Source organism: Mytilus galloprovincialis, chromosome 14 (genome assembly GCF_965363235.1).
Source record: "Mytilus galloprovincialis chromosome 14, xbMytGall1.hap1.1, whole genome shotgun sequence".
Taxonomy (NCBI): domain Eukaryota; kingdom Metazoa; phylum Mollusca; class Bivalvia; order Mytilida; family Mytilidae; genus Mytilus; species Mytilus galloprovincialis.
In genome coordinates, this window is record NC_134851.1 from 55835780 (window position 1) to 55853389 (window position 17610).

The 17610-nt window shown below is 31.9% G+C and overlaps 1 protein-coding gene across 2 annotated transcripts in view; it reads right to left on the reverse strand.

Annotated features, from left to right (window-relative positions):
- LOC143059089 (nucleolar protein 58-like) overlaps window positions 1-17610 on the reverse strand; it is a 68499-nt gene that overhangs the window by 35097 nt on the left and 15792 nt on the right. Inside the window, exons 9-15 of one of the 2 annotated variants that reach the window (XM_076232577.1) lie at window positions 15635-15761; window positions 15112-15275; window positions 14559-14690; window positions 13657-13718; window positions 12908-13029; window positions 11395-11502; window positions 10074-10725 (exon numbers count right to left, since the gene is read on the reverse strand). In XM_076232577.1, the coding sequence (XP_076088692.1) occupies window positions 10658-10725; window positions 11395-11502; window positions 12908-13029; window positions 13657-13718; window positions 14559-14690; window positions 15112-15275; window positions 15635-15761 (783 nt within the window). In that variant the 3' untranslated portion in view covers window positions 10074-10657. Of the gene's footprint in view, window positions 1-10073; window positions 10726-11394; window positions 11503-12907; window positions 13030-13656; window positions 13719-14558; window positions 14691-15111; window positions 15276-15634; window positions 15762-17610 lie in introns of those variants that run through there. The other variant, XM_076232578.1, reaches the window with a different exon arrangement.

Below are 17610 nucleotides of genomic sequence, written 5' to 3' on the forward strand. Positions count from 1 at the left end.
AATACACAAACCAAAATATGCAAAAACCTGGTTTTACTGACAATGGAGGCAACTATATTGAGTAAAGAAATCTTCAATATCTACAACATTACCGACAAAAGCCTTCAGTTAGGCAATCTTACTGAAAACTTATTATCTCTACTGATCTATTTATAATGCAACACTAATTACACATTTAAGATTTAGAATGATTTTATTCACGGAAACTGTTTTTCATTGATGTACATGTCTTTGTTCTTGTCTTTTCTGAGTTCAAATTTGGAATTATGAATTCGAATTGTTGCATGAAAGAGACTAGCTCCACTTTTCTATTCATATGATCGTCATATGTACTTAGAATCATTCCATAAAACATGCATTTGATATCATTGCAATGCCAGAAACTTTCTATTATAAAGTGAGAGATAGTCGTTTTTCTGCCACGATAATCTAAATTTCGTAATATTTTGACACGCCCCCCCCCCCCCCCCCCCCCCATTACTTTGTTCAAGGAATGGTGGTTTTACCTCTTTTCGGCTTTCAGTATGTCATTTTGTATAACTTTAATCGAAATTGCATAAATCAGATGAATTTCTAGTTAATTTCTACGGTATTCTTTAATATTTGACAAAATAACATGCATCTGAATTACATTGTTTACTATTTGAAAAAAAACGCGCCTTCTTTTACTTTAATTTAACTCCCTTCCTTTCACTTAGCAACACAAATAAACAAAAGGCCAATCTTTTCTTTCATTTCAATTTTTCCACCGATAAACATATATATCATGCAACATAATCAACTGTACAAATTGGGAGAAAAATCTAGGTGTTCCAACCGTTGGATAGTATTTAAAAATAATAATGAAAGGATGGCATGATTACAAATATGAACCCTGACGAGTCTGAGAACTGAACATTCATGCATTTACCTATCATATGAGGATACAATGAGGTGATAAACTCAATGATTGATAATTTACCTGATTCATTATCATACTCACATTATGTTGACACGCCTTATTTCGTCTGTGCTATCTCACTTCAAAAAGAACTTATACACACTCCTTGAAATCCCGTTAAAAAACGCTGCCCGGAATGAGATTTTCGTCAAAATCTCTAACAACTTGTAAACTAGTCAGGGATGAATAACTGTGTATATATGTTAAAAAAATAATTACAACATAATTACATCTTCAACAAAAGGAAAAGTCATATTCGGATTTTCATTTTAGGTTTACTAGTATTCTTTTAGTTTAAAAACCTGTGTGTCTTTTTGAAGATAATAGATATTTTGGAAACGATAAAAATTTAAATATTCATGCTATGGGATATACAGGTGTATTATTATCGGTTGAAACTTTATCGAATGAGACATCTAATATGCGTTATTTAAAAACATGACACTTTCTTTGTAATAAACAGTTTTAGTTTATTTAACAGGTATATTGTATTGTTTGAACATAATGTTAAGTGTAATGACTAAATGGCAAACATTGTTGCCATCCACCTGCTGATTTATAATCGTATCATCATACTGTTATGCAACAATCTCTGAGGATGTAAATAAACTCATCATACGGATACCAGGATTAAAATTTTATATTTGCGCCAGACGCGCGTTTCTTCTACCAAAGACTCATCAGTGATGCTCGAATCTAAAAATAAAAGTACAAAGTAGAAGAGCATTGAGGACAAAAAGTGCCTAAAAGTTTTGCAAACAGCTACACGGCCGACACTCGCCTAACCGAGAGATTGGTCGGTTAATCTATATTGAGTATGCGGCTATATCGGCGGTTGGTCTGTTAATCTGGTTGGCTAAAGTCTGTTAATCAGGTGTTATCGAGAAAATCATTGCAAGTTCAGTATGTTTCATTGTATAACTTTTTAAATATAAATTTATCATAAAAATTATTCATGTCAGACAAAACAATTCAATGTACTGAATCCAGTGGTGTTATTTTCGATAAACGATCTATAAAAAGGTTACCCATCAATATTATACACAGAAAAACCTACATGAAAATCTAAATTTTGGTGACATTAGTCAATTTTTATTTGAAACCTGGTCTGTTAATGGGTCAGATGTATAAAATCCGGACTGTAAATTGGTCTGTTAAGTGTTATGAATGGCAATAAAAGTATACTTTTATTGCTATATGGGGTGTTATCGGCTCAAATGGGTAGAGACAAGACGAGCAGCTAAAATATACGGAAACTACACATGTACTATGAAACAAAAAATATCCGAAAACAACACATGAACAATGAACAATTTAGACAATGGAAATTGAAAATTGATAAAATGGTTTCAAAAAGTATAATATTAAAGTAATATTAATTTCATCCAAGAATGGTCGCATGCATTATATGGATTCTGTTAAATTGTCATGAATGACACCAATTTGTCATCTACATGGTAACCAGTATATAAATCAGAGATAAACGCCGTAAGGTAACTAAACATCAGTAAGTAAAATATATTGAGATCCTAAAATATAAAGAATAGAGAAAGAATAACGAGTAAGATAAATAAAATGTAGAGAAAAGTGAAATAACAATTTAAAGAATACAGAAAACAACAACAAAACCCACAATCCGGACCCTCGTGGTATACACAAGAATCTCAGGATGGATCAGAATATAGAATTATAGATAAGGATAGTAGAGAGTGATGCATTGCTAAGAAGAGAGAAAAAAAAATAATAATTGTTTAAGAATACAGACATAAAACAAACCTGGGTGTTGGAAACAGTAATAGATTGCGATGTACTCAAATTGCATGGTGACAAATGCTATAAGTTTACATGCGGACAACGGCAGTTCTCCTCTGGACTTATGTAGAAAGGATTTAAACGGAATTAAATGAATTAAAACTTAAAATAACCAAATGTAGCTGCATCCACTTTTTTTCATTTATTTCTTTAGAATGATTTTTAAACAACATATGATTAAGTAATAGTAGAAAAGAACCAATTGGATGATGCTGACGAATTAGGGTGTAACGTCCAGTGACAAATATCATGTGCATATGAGAACGACAACACGTTATATGTAACCTGTGTTGTAAAAGAAAGACACTTTCAGACGGATTTTAGAACGTGCTACTTTGAACAGACACAAAAATGAAGACTGATAGAAAACGTTAATAATAAATTCATGCATATTCCAGTGGCCAATTCATATCACGCTGTTTGAATTGACACACCCTTCAATAAAATGCAAAGAAAGTCAAAATAAAAATGCTCTTACTAGAAAGATGATGTTGCACTATATTGTCATTTTTGTTTTATTCAAGAACATCTAATTTTTTTTTCAATAGGAAAATATTATGGAAGCAAAACTATTGTCGTGACTAATTAACTCTTAACTGACATAATTTTAGTTGTCCAATCCATTAACAGACTTAATTCCCATAATTTTCACTAAAACGTGGTATTATTCACGTTATATTACATTTATGAAATATTTATTAAATTAATGTGAATTAATTTTTCGAACCAAAGTACTATTTTGTGTCCTTTAAATGATATCTAAAACTGTTTGTTTCGCCTTTAAATAATCAAAATGCTATGCGTATAAGCATAAATACTACATACTTGCGCGACGCCTTTCAGTTTAACTGAAAAATGCGCAGACTATGAAATGTTTTTACAGGTGGAAAATGTTCTTTGATAGGTATCATTTTGTCAGACACTTTTCTTTTTTTGATTTTGTTCTTAATATATGCCAAAAATCTGTATATTTAACAGAGTTTAACATTAAATTGTGCGTTTTACTATTAACAGACCAACCGCCGGATACTGAATATAGATTAACCGACCAATCTCTCGGTTAGCCGAGTGTCGGCCGTGAGCTAAAGTAATCTATTCCTGAGGTAGAAAAGCCTTAGGTTGTTTTTTTTTAAATTCAAAGTTTTGCTAACAGTTAATTTATAATTATGAACATGTCAATGATAACTCAAGTCAACACAGAAGTGCTGGCTACTGGGCTGGTGATACCCTCGGGGAAATAAATCTCCAACAGCAGTGGTAATGACCCAGTTGTTGCAAATAAACTCATCATAGATACAATGTACAAGGATTAACATTTTATATATTATGTAATGTTCTTGGCCTTATTTGCCGGCTGTTACGAAAGAAATAAGTATATAAATAGTTTTTAATCATGGGTATGTATTAAGTTTTTAATCATGAAATAATAAATATGTTACGTTTTTTTTAAAATAGATACTTGTTTATTCCAAATATTTCCTGTTTACAATTTCCTCAGTTGCCCAGGTCTTTTTTTTAAATTTAGATAGGGATGTAAGTGGAAAATTCATTTTCTCTTTTTACTATCTTTTGATTCTGCTTCATTTTCAACTCATATACTACCTGTTATCTATTTATATTTATTGATCTATTTATATCTCTCTTTTTTTGGGGGGGGGGGGGGGAGAAGGGTAAACGAAAAGTATGAAGTTTACGAAATGCTAAGGATTTTCTTTTCCCAGGCATAGATTACCTTAGCCGTATTTGGCACAACGATTTGAAATTTTGGGTCCTAATTTCTCTTCAACTTTGTTCTTGCTTGGCTTAATAACTATTTCGATCTGAACGTCACTGATGAGTCTTATTTAGACGAAGCGCGTTTGAGTTATTAAATTATAATCCTGGTACCTTTGATAACTAATAACTATACAATATTTCCATCTATAATGCATATATGATAACATGATATTGTATCATCTTACATGTATTACATTGTACGTATCCATGTTAAAAATAAATCATTTTACAATACACTGTTTATAGATATAGATGCATTTGTTATCATAATGTTGTATAACACATATTAAATAAAGATATCGTAGAAATGTTTGGAAATATTATCCCCTAGGTCCGAAATTTTTTTTGAAGAATTTGATTTATTACGATAAAGTTCTTTTAATGTATATTTCCATCCAATGGAACAGGAATGTGACACTTTTTCAAATATGTTTTCCTGTTCATGATAAACCAAGAAATAGGCCAAACTTGTCTTACATATACTTGAAAAGGCAGGCTACAAAAGTTAAAATCACACTGATGCCCAATGGTTCATCTAATAAAATTGTACAAATTATAACTACGCATAACAAATACTGACACAATAACTTATTTTCGTAATAAAAACTACGTATCGACAAATATTAAGTCATCAATATGACAGCTGTTTTTCATTCATGCTATTGGTTGATATAAGAGATTTGCTTTTGTCGGGTTTTATATATTTCTTAATTCTAAACTTACCATGGAGTTCAGTATTTTTTGTAAATAATTGTCATATGAAGAAAAATATAAGGGCAACCTAGTTTCCCGGTGTTTAAATCTTACGAATCGATAATAAAGACCTTTCAAGGTTACACACAAAAAGAACCGAGACAGGTTAAGTTGGCAGTGTAATTTATAACCTACAATGACAGTCCACACACAATTAAAATCTAAACTAACAATCGAAAATATGACTTAATCGGTAATATAACAGATTTAACACTTACCTATTAAGATCCAAATCAGTAAAATCATGATGTTGGTTTGAATAAATCTCTAAAATTTACTACGTGTTTCATGACATACGATACTTCACCGCATTCTATAAATTAAAATTTTTCGAAAAGTTAAATAACAAATATACCGATCTCTTAGGAAAATATAGTTCGGAAAGTCCTTCAATAATCAAATGCAAGAAAACAAATGTCATATTCCTTACTTGATTTACAAATACAATTGTAATCCTCTATGAGAGTGGCAATGGGGGTACCTTCATGACCAATAACTAAAAAAAATCTTGCTAAATGACGTTAACGGTACTTTTTGGCCCATGACGATAAAATGTACACTTTCTTTAGACAATAAAACAAATTGGCTGATTTTGACGAATCACGTTAATTTTTTCCTACAAATGACGGTAACGATAATTATTTGAAACCTCTGACGAATCACGGCAAAACTTTAACCAATTTTAGGCTAATGGTAGCTGTTACGGTAAAGGACATTTCTACCCTCCTCTATTAGTTATTTAGGCGGTTATTTTTTCAATAAAAACGTGAATTTTGATCGTTACAAAATAATTTTGTGCAGTCAGTACATTGAATTAGAATTCATTTTTTTTTCAATTCAAAGTTTTATTGACATATAAACTTTACAGTTTGTGACATACAACAACAACAAAACCAAATAAAGACAATAACTAAGTAACTCAATATATATATACACAAATTCAGGTAAATATTAAAAGGGTCCCCTGTCCTCAGTTCCATTGACTTTTAACATTTTTAAGCCAAAAAACATACTATTTTTACAGGGATTAATAAGATATTGATTCTGAAATGGTCCAAACACACCAAAATGGCATGTCCTTAGACCAACTGTTCAACTATAAAATATTGTAAAAAAAAGGTAGAAATAAATGTTATTTTTACTTAATATAAGTTCTTTAACTATTTATAAGTATGTTTAGATCCAACCTATTTTAATAAACAGCTTTTTTTACAAAGAATTTTTATTTTAGAAAGTGCGCCCTGACATTCCTGACAAAATGTTCACTAAGAAATGAATTCATTGAATTTTGCTAATAAACAGTTTTATAAAATCAATGTTTGGAAGAGATATAAACATTGGGGTCTTACAAAAGAATTGATGCTTTTATAACGACAGTTAAGTTGGCAAAGCAAATTGAGCACATCGAATGGACCCGTGAGAGTGATAACGTATTTTTGTTAATATTGAGTAACAAACTAAAACTGAGGGAAACGCATTAAATATAAGAGAACAACGACACAACATTAAAATGTAACACACACAGATACGGACTAAGCATTAGATAAAATCCGATGAGAATAACAAATATAACATCAAACCCAAATACATGAATTTGTGATAGAAAAGTACCGTGACACGTCTTATAGTAATGTGAATTCAAATTCAAATATAATAGAAAACAAACGACACAACGGAAACACAACGTTAAAATGTAAAACACATAGAAACGAACTACAATATAACAATGGCCATATCCCTGACTTGGTACAGGACATTTTTTAAAGAAAAAATGATTGGTTGAACGTGGTTTTGTGGCATGCTAAACATCTCTCTTTAATGGCAATGTTTAATTGAATTGGAACATTTTCTTTCACTAAACATTTGAATATGTATAGAACCCACACAACTTTGAACTGATTATTATTTGCTTGGTAAACAATAAACGTCATAAAGCAATTGTAAATATGGAAACCTGCTGCATTTGTTTGTATCTGTCCTAAGTCATGAATCGGCGGTTCAGTGGTTGTCGTTTGATGAGGTTGATCGGGTTTAATTCCACCATCTATTTCCCCTATTAGTCTTTGTTAAATTTCTACTTTTCAGAAATTTGTGTAGAATAGTTCTTTGTTTTAAATAAGGAAATACTTTGAATGAGTAAACTTTTATCAAGCTTTAGTAATCATGTAACCTCAAGTTTCCAAAATATTTTATAAACACCAAATAGTGGTGCATTGAAACACTCAAGACGCATTTATGACCCAGATTTTTTTACTGCAATGAAAGGTAAAATTATTTTCCTATAACTGTCAAAATCAAGGGAACATTTTTTTACCCGATGTGTTGTATCTTGTAGTTCCTATTAATGAATGAAGGCCTTTGTTGTTTATCGTTTTAATTTGTCAATATCCTCTTTCATACATGGGTTTCAGATGGTTGCGCCATATTCGATTGTTTATCTTACGATGCATAATTTGTTATGTATGCTGCATTTCTACATTCTTCCGGTACGTACATTCCCTCAATTCCTACAAAAATGCCCCAAGTGACATTAGCTTTTTGCTAATGTTGTTAATGTGCATGCTCTATTTCAGGTCGTTGGATATTGGGAGTCCTAGGTAAAGGTTGACTTGTACCTCTTGAAATGTGTTTATTTAGCGTGTTTTTTTTTTAAACATAACACATAGCATTTCCTGGCGTTGCATCGAATCACCCATTTGTTGGCCCATATTTTAAGTTGGTCCAAATCTGATTGCAGTACATGTTGGTCTTGATCGTTCTTATTTGTCCTGTGTAATAGGCAACCGTCTGCTTAGAGTCTGACTGAAGATGTTCCGCGGACTAGCAGGTAATTCATGTGACAAAAGAACAGGATTGAACCCAAGACGGTGCTATGATGTACTCCACACTGCCCAGAGTCAACTAGTGTTTCTCTGTGGAGGTCAAGAAGTTTGATAACCATATCTGCGTGTTTCCTTTGATTCTGTATTGGTGTTGTTTGTTGTGTGGTACTTGTGTATCAAAGGCTTTGGCAGACTTTTAGTATTGCTACGTCCATCTGATGTCCAGCTGGTCATGCTCTTGTAGGAAGTCATTGATGATAGTGATTAGTTGTTTCGCATTAATATCCTGATCTAGGTTGGTTAGGATTTTGTTTTTCTCCAGATGTTTGAGGATGTTCCTAAATATGTGTTCAAGAATTTTGCTTGCGACAGATGTTGAATGTAAGATACAGGTATATAGTTCTCTGCAAGATGTTCATCTCCTTATTGATATATCTGCATCTCTCCAGTCTTTTGATAGTTTACCTGTGTAGAGCTAGCATAAAGCATAATAATTTGCAAGATTGGTGCTCGTTGTTCAGTACATTCTTTGAGTATGTGGTTTTAAATGTAGTCAGGTCCAAACATGGTTTACTTCTTACACATTGAGACTTTGATGAAAAGTTGTCTCATTGGACTCATACCAGATCTTCTTATTTATGATTAAACTGGATACTTCGTCTTCCTTTTATTTCCCAACTTTTTATTTTGTTGAATTAATAGGATGAATAATGGTATTATTGATTGATTGACCAACATGAAAACAAGAACAAGTTATACAACCTCAAGCAAATTGATACTGTCTGTAAGGGTTTGACCATTTGCTTTTAAGGGGAGTGGAATAATTTTGTTAATATTGTTCACTTTGTTTGGAGAGGTGAAAGATACATTTGGGCATTACAACACACAAGTCGACAAAAAACTGAAACCATGGTTAACTAGAAAAAGACAAACAATAGTATAAACCACAAGGTAGACCAGACTGTTCATGCTGAAATGTCTTGCCTGTTTAACTAATCATTGAATTAATGGTTCTGTACATGTAATAAAAATGATTTACTTTAAGTATCATATATATATCTAAATCTATAAATGTTCTATGAAAATTCGGTCAGGTTCAGATGAACTATTCCAGAAAGACAAATTCACATTACAAATGTTCTTTACACCAAATATAGTAGTCCTATTGATTTAAGTATTTGAGATAAAGACCAATAAACAAAAACTCAACATTGTCCACCGAAACATGAAATTGAGGTCTACGTCAGATAAAACCGGTCAGTCAGACATACAAGCTTACCTGCACTCCATATATAGTTGATCTATTGATTATAGTATCTAGGAAACAGACTGATTACTGATCCATTGAATAAGGTTGAGATCAGGTGGACCCTACCCTACAAATATGTAGATGTTTCAAGGATCCCATATACAAAATATAGTTATCTAATTACTTTATTATAAGTGGTCAAGGACAATGAACATAAGATAGACGGAACCTCTTCATAACATAAGGTATCTAAACAAAGTATGAGGCCCCTGTGTCTTCTAACTTCTGAAATATAAAGCTTTAAACAAATAAAGGTGAGGATGTCACAGCCACTGTCCATTGTAACCAGATGCTCTTCAGGGTGCAGCTTGATTCAACAACAAAGTTGAACCCTGAACAGTTGGGGCAAGTATGGACACAACATTCAAGCTTGATACAGCTCTGAATTTGGATAAAAAAGTTAACACAGAATGTATGTGGTCCAAGAACTTAAAAAATTTAAATACCTATTATGGTTCAATATTCAAAATCTAAGTACATGTTTAGATTCAGCATATCGAAGAACCCCATATAATAGACCTAAATTGCAGACTACATTCATACTTGCCATAATACAAAAAAGAACAGAATGGAGTATATCAATCAAGTATTTCTATGACTTTGTGTCACTGTGTTTTTACAATACAAAAAGTTATCAATTTAAAAGACAAAAAACACAACATTCTATTATATATAAAACAGTTTAATTTTCTATAGTACTTAACAAGTGACTGATTTTCAACAAATAAATGCATACTTAACAACCTTTTTCCCTTTTCATTGCTGAACTATCATATCTTAGTTTATTTGTTTGTTAGGTGAATCATGATTATAAAAAAACATGATCCAAAAATTATATAAGGAGTTTTTTGAAGAATTAAAAAATCTGTAAACAGATATGACTATTTTAGTGATAATTCATGTCAACATTCTAGTGCTGACTATATAAGGGATAAGAAACTTCAGATAATGCCCTTTATCAATTATATACACAGTACATTAAAAAAAAGTCCTTTGTCCTCAAAACCAAAATAAAAAGAAGTATTTGCGCTATGAGTTTCCTAATAAACTGGAATGGAATTTCCTAATTTAGTGTACAAGGTCTAATGATAAGAAAGGATCACTGGTTTCAGAGAAATTGTCTTCTTTACATAAATGAACACATGATAAAATGACTGATCAAATGTAGTCACATGACTGATCAAATGATGTCACATGACTGATCAAATGAAGTCACATGACTTAAAAAATGTAGTCACTGGTCTACTAGTCTGAGGAAGGTTCTTCTTTGATCTTTTTCTTTTTCTTCTTTTTCTTTGCACTACTACTGGCATCTGAAAGTTGAATAAATGGAATTATAAGATATCCATTTCTGTTGTATTATGAAGAGAATCCTCATGTATTATTACTGTAAATATCATTATTTTTAAAATGTTCTTGGAAGACTTATCAATTAATTTATAATTAAATTATGTTGTAAATAGTTACTAATGGTTTCATTAAAAACAAACAGAAAGTACAGTCTAAATATAGTGAGGTTTTTTTTATGGGGTTATCAGTGATATACATCATATCAGTCATCACAACCAACGTATATTTTATTAGTTGTAAATTGGTTGACATCTCCTGGTGGTATTAATGAGAATCAGCATATACGAAAAAATATATGGGCTATTTCCAAAAAAAATAAATGGCGGGATTGTAAGGCACTTCTATTATTTCTGTATGGGTGGTTGCAGGTCAAGAAGTTCAAGTTGTATGGTTATATATGCAAAGTAGTATGTAATTGAAAAGATATTGCATGGGTGATGACCATCTGATAAAAGGGCCCTCCAAATCCTCTATATTGCTTTTTTTCTGGGAGAGCTCCGTCAGATGATCTAGACAAAGTAATAATCTTACTCTGACACATTGGAAAGAGACATAAAATCCTCTACACCAAAGCCCACACCTTATAAAATAAAGTACTGCTTATTTTTTTCAATAGCTTTCAATGTAATTACCTAATTCCTGTGATGTATTAGCTGTAGTATCCATGGTATCATCTAAATCTCCATTTTCTTGCTTTTTCTTCTTCTTCTTTTTCTTTTTCTCTGATGATACATCACCATCTGTGAAGATATAAAAACATTCACATTACAATCAAATCTATGTTCTTTTAAAAATAAAATTTTGAGTGACGTATGATATTCTATAAACTAGAACGAAAAAAGCACATTCAATAAATTGACTTTCCTTTTTGAATTTTCCTTGGAGTTCAGTATTTTTGTGATTTTACTTTTTAGTCATCATTATACAATAATGTAAAACAAATTGCTCAACATATTCAGGTATTACAAAAGGAAAGTCTTTATTTCCTAGAGTTACAGTTCTGTCAAAAATTGGTCACTTATATCAAATCACACTCATCAAATTCACATCAATATCAACATGCATAACAGGGTAACAAGACTTGGGTAATAATATAGTCCTAAGTCACATGGTGTGAAATAAAATGTATCACTCAAAGGAAAGTTTAGCTGCAAGCAATCTCCAAATACAGTACTCTCATAGTCTCCAAGTCAATGGGACCAGAGAAATAATTTGAGGTACCTGTAGTTCAACTCACAAACACAAACCAAAAGTTTGACAAAGAGAAACAACTCTTGCTTAGCTTGGTTTGGCTAAAATAAATTCATATATATGGTAGGGATAGATTTTCTGGTGTGAAATTGATGCATCTGTATTTTATTGCCGGTTATACTTTCAATAAAATTAATGCAGTTTTGTTGGTTTTTTTATTGGGGAGGGGGGGTTATTTCTAAGACATTTTTTCTGATCCAAGTTTTTGGCATTGATTCCATTGTATGTTGAAGGAAAAAAACTCAAATCTAAAGTAAATAATTTCTCAGATTTTAGAAAATTTTAATTTCTTTTATTTCGATCTTTTGCTGTAAGAGAATACAAAGATTTAGGATGCTGATTAAGTAGTTTTGATTAGTTCCCAGACTTTAGGCACTACCAAGAAGTTTTCACAATAAAAACAAATTTCAATAATTACTGAATGTGAAATTTGAGAAAAATTGCATCACCCTAAATGCCATTTTAAACTCTATATTCATCAGTAACTATTCTAAATTCATTCAAATTGTAGTTTCCAAATAAACTCAAATCTACACGATGATTATAGATTATAGATGATCATCTCAACGAGACAGATTTTCTCATTTGAGCCGATACGGCGAAAGCAAGAAAAGCAATTGAGTTGAGATGACCAATGATAATCTGTTTATCGCTATTTCACCTATGACGACGTTGGTCAATTTCATGTCAATCGAGTTGAGATGACCAATGATAATTTATTTATCGCTATTTCACCTATGACGACGTTGATCAATTTTATGTCAATTTCATTACCAACGGCACATTCACCCTTAGTTTCTAGCAATAATTTTCATATCACTGGACTTCGCTGAGAAAGGAAATTATCAGTCTGTAAGATTAAAGGAAATTTTCATAAAATAGCAATAATCTTACCTATTACTTCTGTTTTGGGAATTTTTGGTTTAACATCTTCATCTGAATCATCATCAAACTTCCTTTTCTTTGGAACTCTGGGTAATGTGGAATCTGCTCCAACATTGTATGTTTTTACCTCACTGAAAATAAAATGACATCTTAAGAAACTCATTACCATATATTGGCCAATACAAATATAATACAATACAGATAAAGTGAATTTTGTCATTTTCACCAATCAATAGTGTGAGTTGTCAATGAGAATGGAAAATGTCTCGAAAGTCCCAATGGCTAATCGTTTGCATTTGACAAGCGTTGTGTTTCCTTTCATCATATAATTGATTGTTGGAGTTGAGCACCACTTTCTGCATGTGTTGCTTTATCATGGTCGCATTAATGCTGGAAAAGCGAAACGGCTCAGAGAGAACAAGACTTTCAACAGAAAAACTAGCGAAACCCAGTCAATTAAGATTGGAGTCGGAAAGCACTAACAGTAACTGTAGATAAACTTCTAACCATTCAGCCACTGAAGCCACATTTTTCATTTATACAAGAATTAAACCACTTAGAAATAAGAAAACTTATTTGAGCTCGTGAATTCATCTATCTACATATATATATCTGGCTCACTAAGGGCAGGTTAAAATGACATATCTACATGGCAAGAAGTTAACTCTAATTTTTGTGTATGCATATAAAACTTTATTTCAATAAGTATCAAAATCAGATTTTGGTTTTTCACTTGTATCCAGCATTTAAATACAAACCTTTTGTTTTCATATTTCTCCCATTTTGCCTGTGCTTTCCCTGAACCACTTATACCTCTGGCCTAAAATGGAAAAAAACCACAATCTTATGTACTCTAAAGTATACTAGGATTAAAGGTTCAAAAGCTAATTTGAGCTTTGTATTATAACTTTAAATAAGGGTTGTTAAAAGATCTGAAATTTAATACTTGGATACTCTGTCATGATACTCGCCAGTACTTGAGTACTTGGCTGAATCTTAAATGTCTATTGAAAATTTAAGATTTTAGGTGGGATGCAGTGTTTTTGTTGTTATCATTCATTAACATAATAACGGAAGACATGCATACTACAAAAAAAACTTGATCACATGTTATATGTTTCAGTTGATTTTTGGTGTATAAAATATCTTTGTTTAGAATTTTTATTGCGAAACAAAACCACAATCAAACACACAAATAGAAAAGAAATGACAGTTCAGGGTGTTTAAAATATCTTCTCCGTTAATTCTTGCACAATGAAAGCTGTTGATTATTTGGTACTCTCTCTAATATATAATTCTAAATGTTCCATAGCAAGGATCTTGAACCAGAATGTAACACATTTTAATCACCAGATTGACAATTTTAACTTAACAAGAATGTGTCCATAGTACTTGGATGCCCCATCCGCTATATCACTTTCTAAGTTCAGTGGACTGTGAAACTGGGGTGAAATCTCTAATTTGAATTAAGAATGAAGATATCATAGTGAACATGTACTAAGTTTTAAGTTGATTGGACTTCAACTTCATCAAAAACTACTTCGACCAAAAACTTTAACCTGGAGCAGAACAGACCAACGGACGAACGCTCAGACCAGAAAACATAATGCCCATAAATGAGGCATCAAAATTATAAGCAGTATTTGTCGATCAAACATACCTTATCCTCCAGTCTTTTCATTCTTTGTTCTAATTTAGCTCGGGCTTCCAAACCCATTTCTGTGTTAGTTTCCTCACCAAGAGCATCTACTCGGATTGCTAGAGCACATTTAGCTGCCAACATTCTGGATACCTGGAAAATTAAATTTCAAAACTCACCATTCTGATTTTAAAAAAAATTAACTCAGAGTAGTTTAATTTCTTTGAAGCAACAAATCCAAATAAGTTAACAAAACTTTAAATAAAACGCAAGTTGCTAAAAAATGGATATTCAAGTTTGCTTTTTGGCCAAAATCTGCATACAAGTCTACAGAAAATCTGTACTTCTTGCAAAATTTCAATTTGAGGTTCATCTTCAACCCCCAAAATTGGTATCCCAAGAGTTAAAATAAATCCAAAGTAGCCAATTTATACAGCTATAAAGCATAAATATTGCCCTTAAGAAGTCTATAAAATCATTTTAGATTGAAGTAACTCAAAACAAATCATACATATTTTTCTTATTCCTGTAAACATCATTAAAATTTGTTTACTGTACAACCATGAATACATACCTTTCCTTTAATCTTGGGTGTACTCTGTCCAACCATTGATGCATGATAAATCAGACCATATTTAGGCGTGTCATGTTTTGTTTTCAGGGCCCTAAACAAGGCTTTTTCTGCCCCTAAAATCTGGACTGTGGATGAAGGATGCTTTGCCAGATTCAGCAATGAGCCTGCAAGAAGACCAGCGGTAGCTCAGTTTAAATTAGAGCTACTAACTACGCATCATGACTAGGCAAAGCAATGGTGTCAAGGACTTGTGTGAAATATATGATAACATTATGTTATTTTCTAGAAACTCTCTTATGAGAATATTTCATTATTATCGAAGAAAAATTCCTGTAGTATGTTAATAGTGGATCTCTTTTCTACATAACATTTCATGCTGACATTAAATATCCTACTCCATAATTGTTTTAATAATCTGATTTTGACAAGCCACTATTCTACTGATTATATCAAACAATTAAGAGATTCTATATTCCATGAACTAAGAAACATATCAATACTAGTGCCTCTTTTTGGACTTTACCTGCATGAGCAATCAAACGGGCCCCTACAAGTTCTCCAACCAGTATAGTAAGGTTAGGAGCAACTGCTAACATTCTGTTCTTGATATAATCATACAACTGGCCTCTATAATCTGTGATTTCTATAACCTGTAACAAATCAAAACAAAAATCAGAACACTCAAAAAAGATTTCATGTTAAAACATTTACATAAAGTTTTGGAAGTAACTTGATTTTTACAAATATCCTCAATTTCCACACTAATAAGCACAAGTTTGTGTAAATCTAAAAGGTCATTAGACACAAGTCAAATGAAAGAAAAATTTGTCCATTGGACACAGATGCCCAACAATTGTAAACATACAATATATTCAGCAATTTTTTCATTTAAATAGGGACATAACTCGAGAACCTTGAATTTGATGCAATTCAAATTCTAACCTAATCTGTGTTTTGTGGCAACAAGTTTTGAGTATAAATTTTACTGGGGTTTTTACATGTATATTTACAGCTCTAACAGGGTAAAATGCTCATGGACTGATTCGAAGGATCATGGCAATGGTTAGATGGTGTCCAGTCAGGATTTCATGATGAAGATGCAGATACTTTTTAGCAATAACATACATTATGTTTTTTTATCTTTATTAGCTATCTCAGAGGTAGTGACGAAATAGGATGGTCTGACATCACTGTAGTCAGTCGCCAAAGATTTCCATCATTGATAGCCAGACTGTTTAATATGTAGCTTCCTTTAATGTTTTTGAAGGGTGAGGATATATAAATTTAGAGAACAGAAACCATTTTAATTTATACTATTTCCGTGGGTCATGTCAATAGTTAACATAGTGTCCAGTCAAGAAAACATAAAACGTTGATACCTTATAATCAAAGAGCTGAAAGCTCTGAAGAAAAATGACGCCACTGTCTCTAATATTGGGATAGTTTTTATGCAAGTCTTGATTTTCACATACCGTAATTAGTTTAACAATGCAACATGTCTCGTAAGCATATAATTGATATTCGTATATATGTGTGTGTGTGAAGTGAAGGTGACAACTGGCTGTTTTTTTAAGACAAATGAATAGGTCAAGACTACCTGAATTGTACAAATAAATACTGTAGAAAGGCTTGTATATTTCTCACTGGTACATAGTCTGAATCTGGGTCCGTTCGCGCCCACTCATGTTCGCCCCTTTCACTTTCACACCCTAAATGTTCGCACCCAATCTTAATTGGTTTTGTGTTTAATAACTCTGTAAGCAAGTGTTTTCTTATAAGTATAATTGTTGTCATTGTCTCAAAATAAAGTGAGACAGCATTTTTATTTGTGTTGAATAAATCTTAATCATGTTTTGGATAGCGTATTGTTAAAAATAATAATAATCCTTTCTAATTAAAGTGGTATTTTGTCAACGTTTTATTTTGTGTTGAATAACTCTTAATCATGTTTTGGTTATAGTGTATTGCTATAACTTTGTTTCATTGACTTCTTTCAAAATGAAGTGAGATTCTGACTATGTTTTTTTCTGTGTGTTGAATAGATTTATCATGTTTTGGTTATAATAGTGGATTGCTATATTTTGGTTCCTATATTTTATTGTTTCGTTGTTTCAGATCAAAGGGACCAAGCTGTTAAAAACAATTATCTTTTGTGTTTTTCCTTTAAAATCTTCAATGTTTTACTCATACCAAGTTATAAATACATTCAGTATTTACACCAAAGCAATTTAAAACAACAATCATGATTTTCCAATTATTCAACTTGAATTTGAATTAAAATTGAGCGCGAATGAGTAGAGTGCGAACGCACCTTGGGTGCGAACCTGCAAGGTGCGAAAGTGTATTGGGCGCGAACAGACCTGATACCACAAAATATTAAGTAAATAATCTTTTTGTTACTGTTATCAAAGGTCTAATGAAACTCAGGTAATTTCAATTATTTGTCAAAGAATTCTAGTCAAACCGGCACATGGTTAAATTGGCACCTGGTTAAATCGA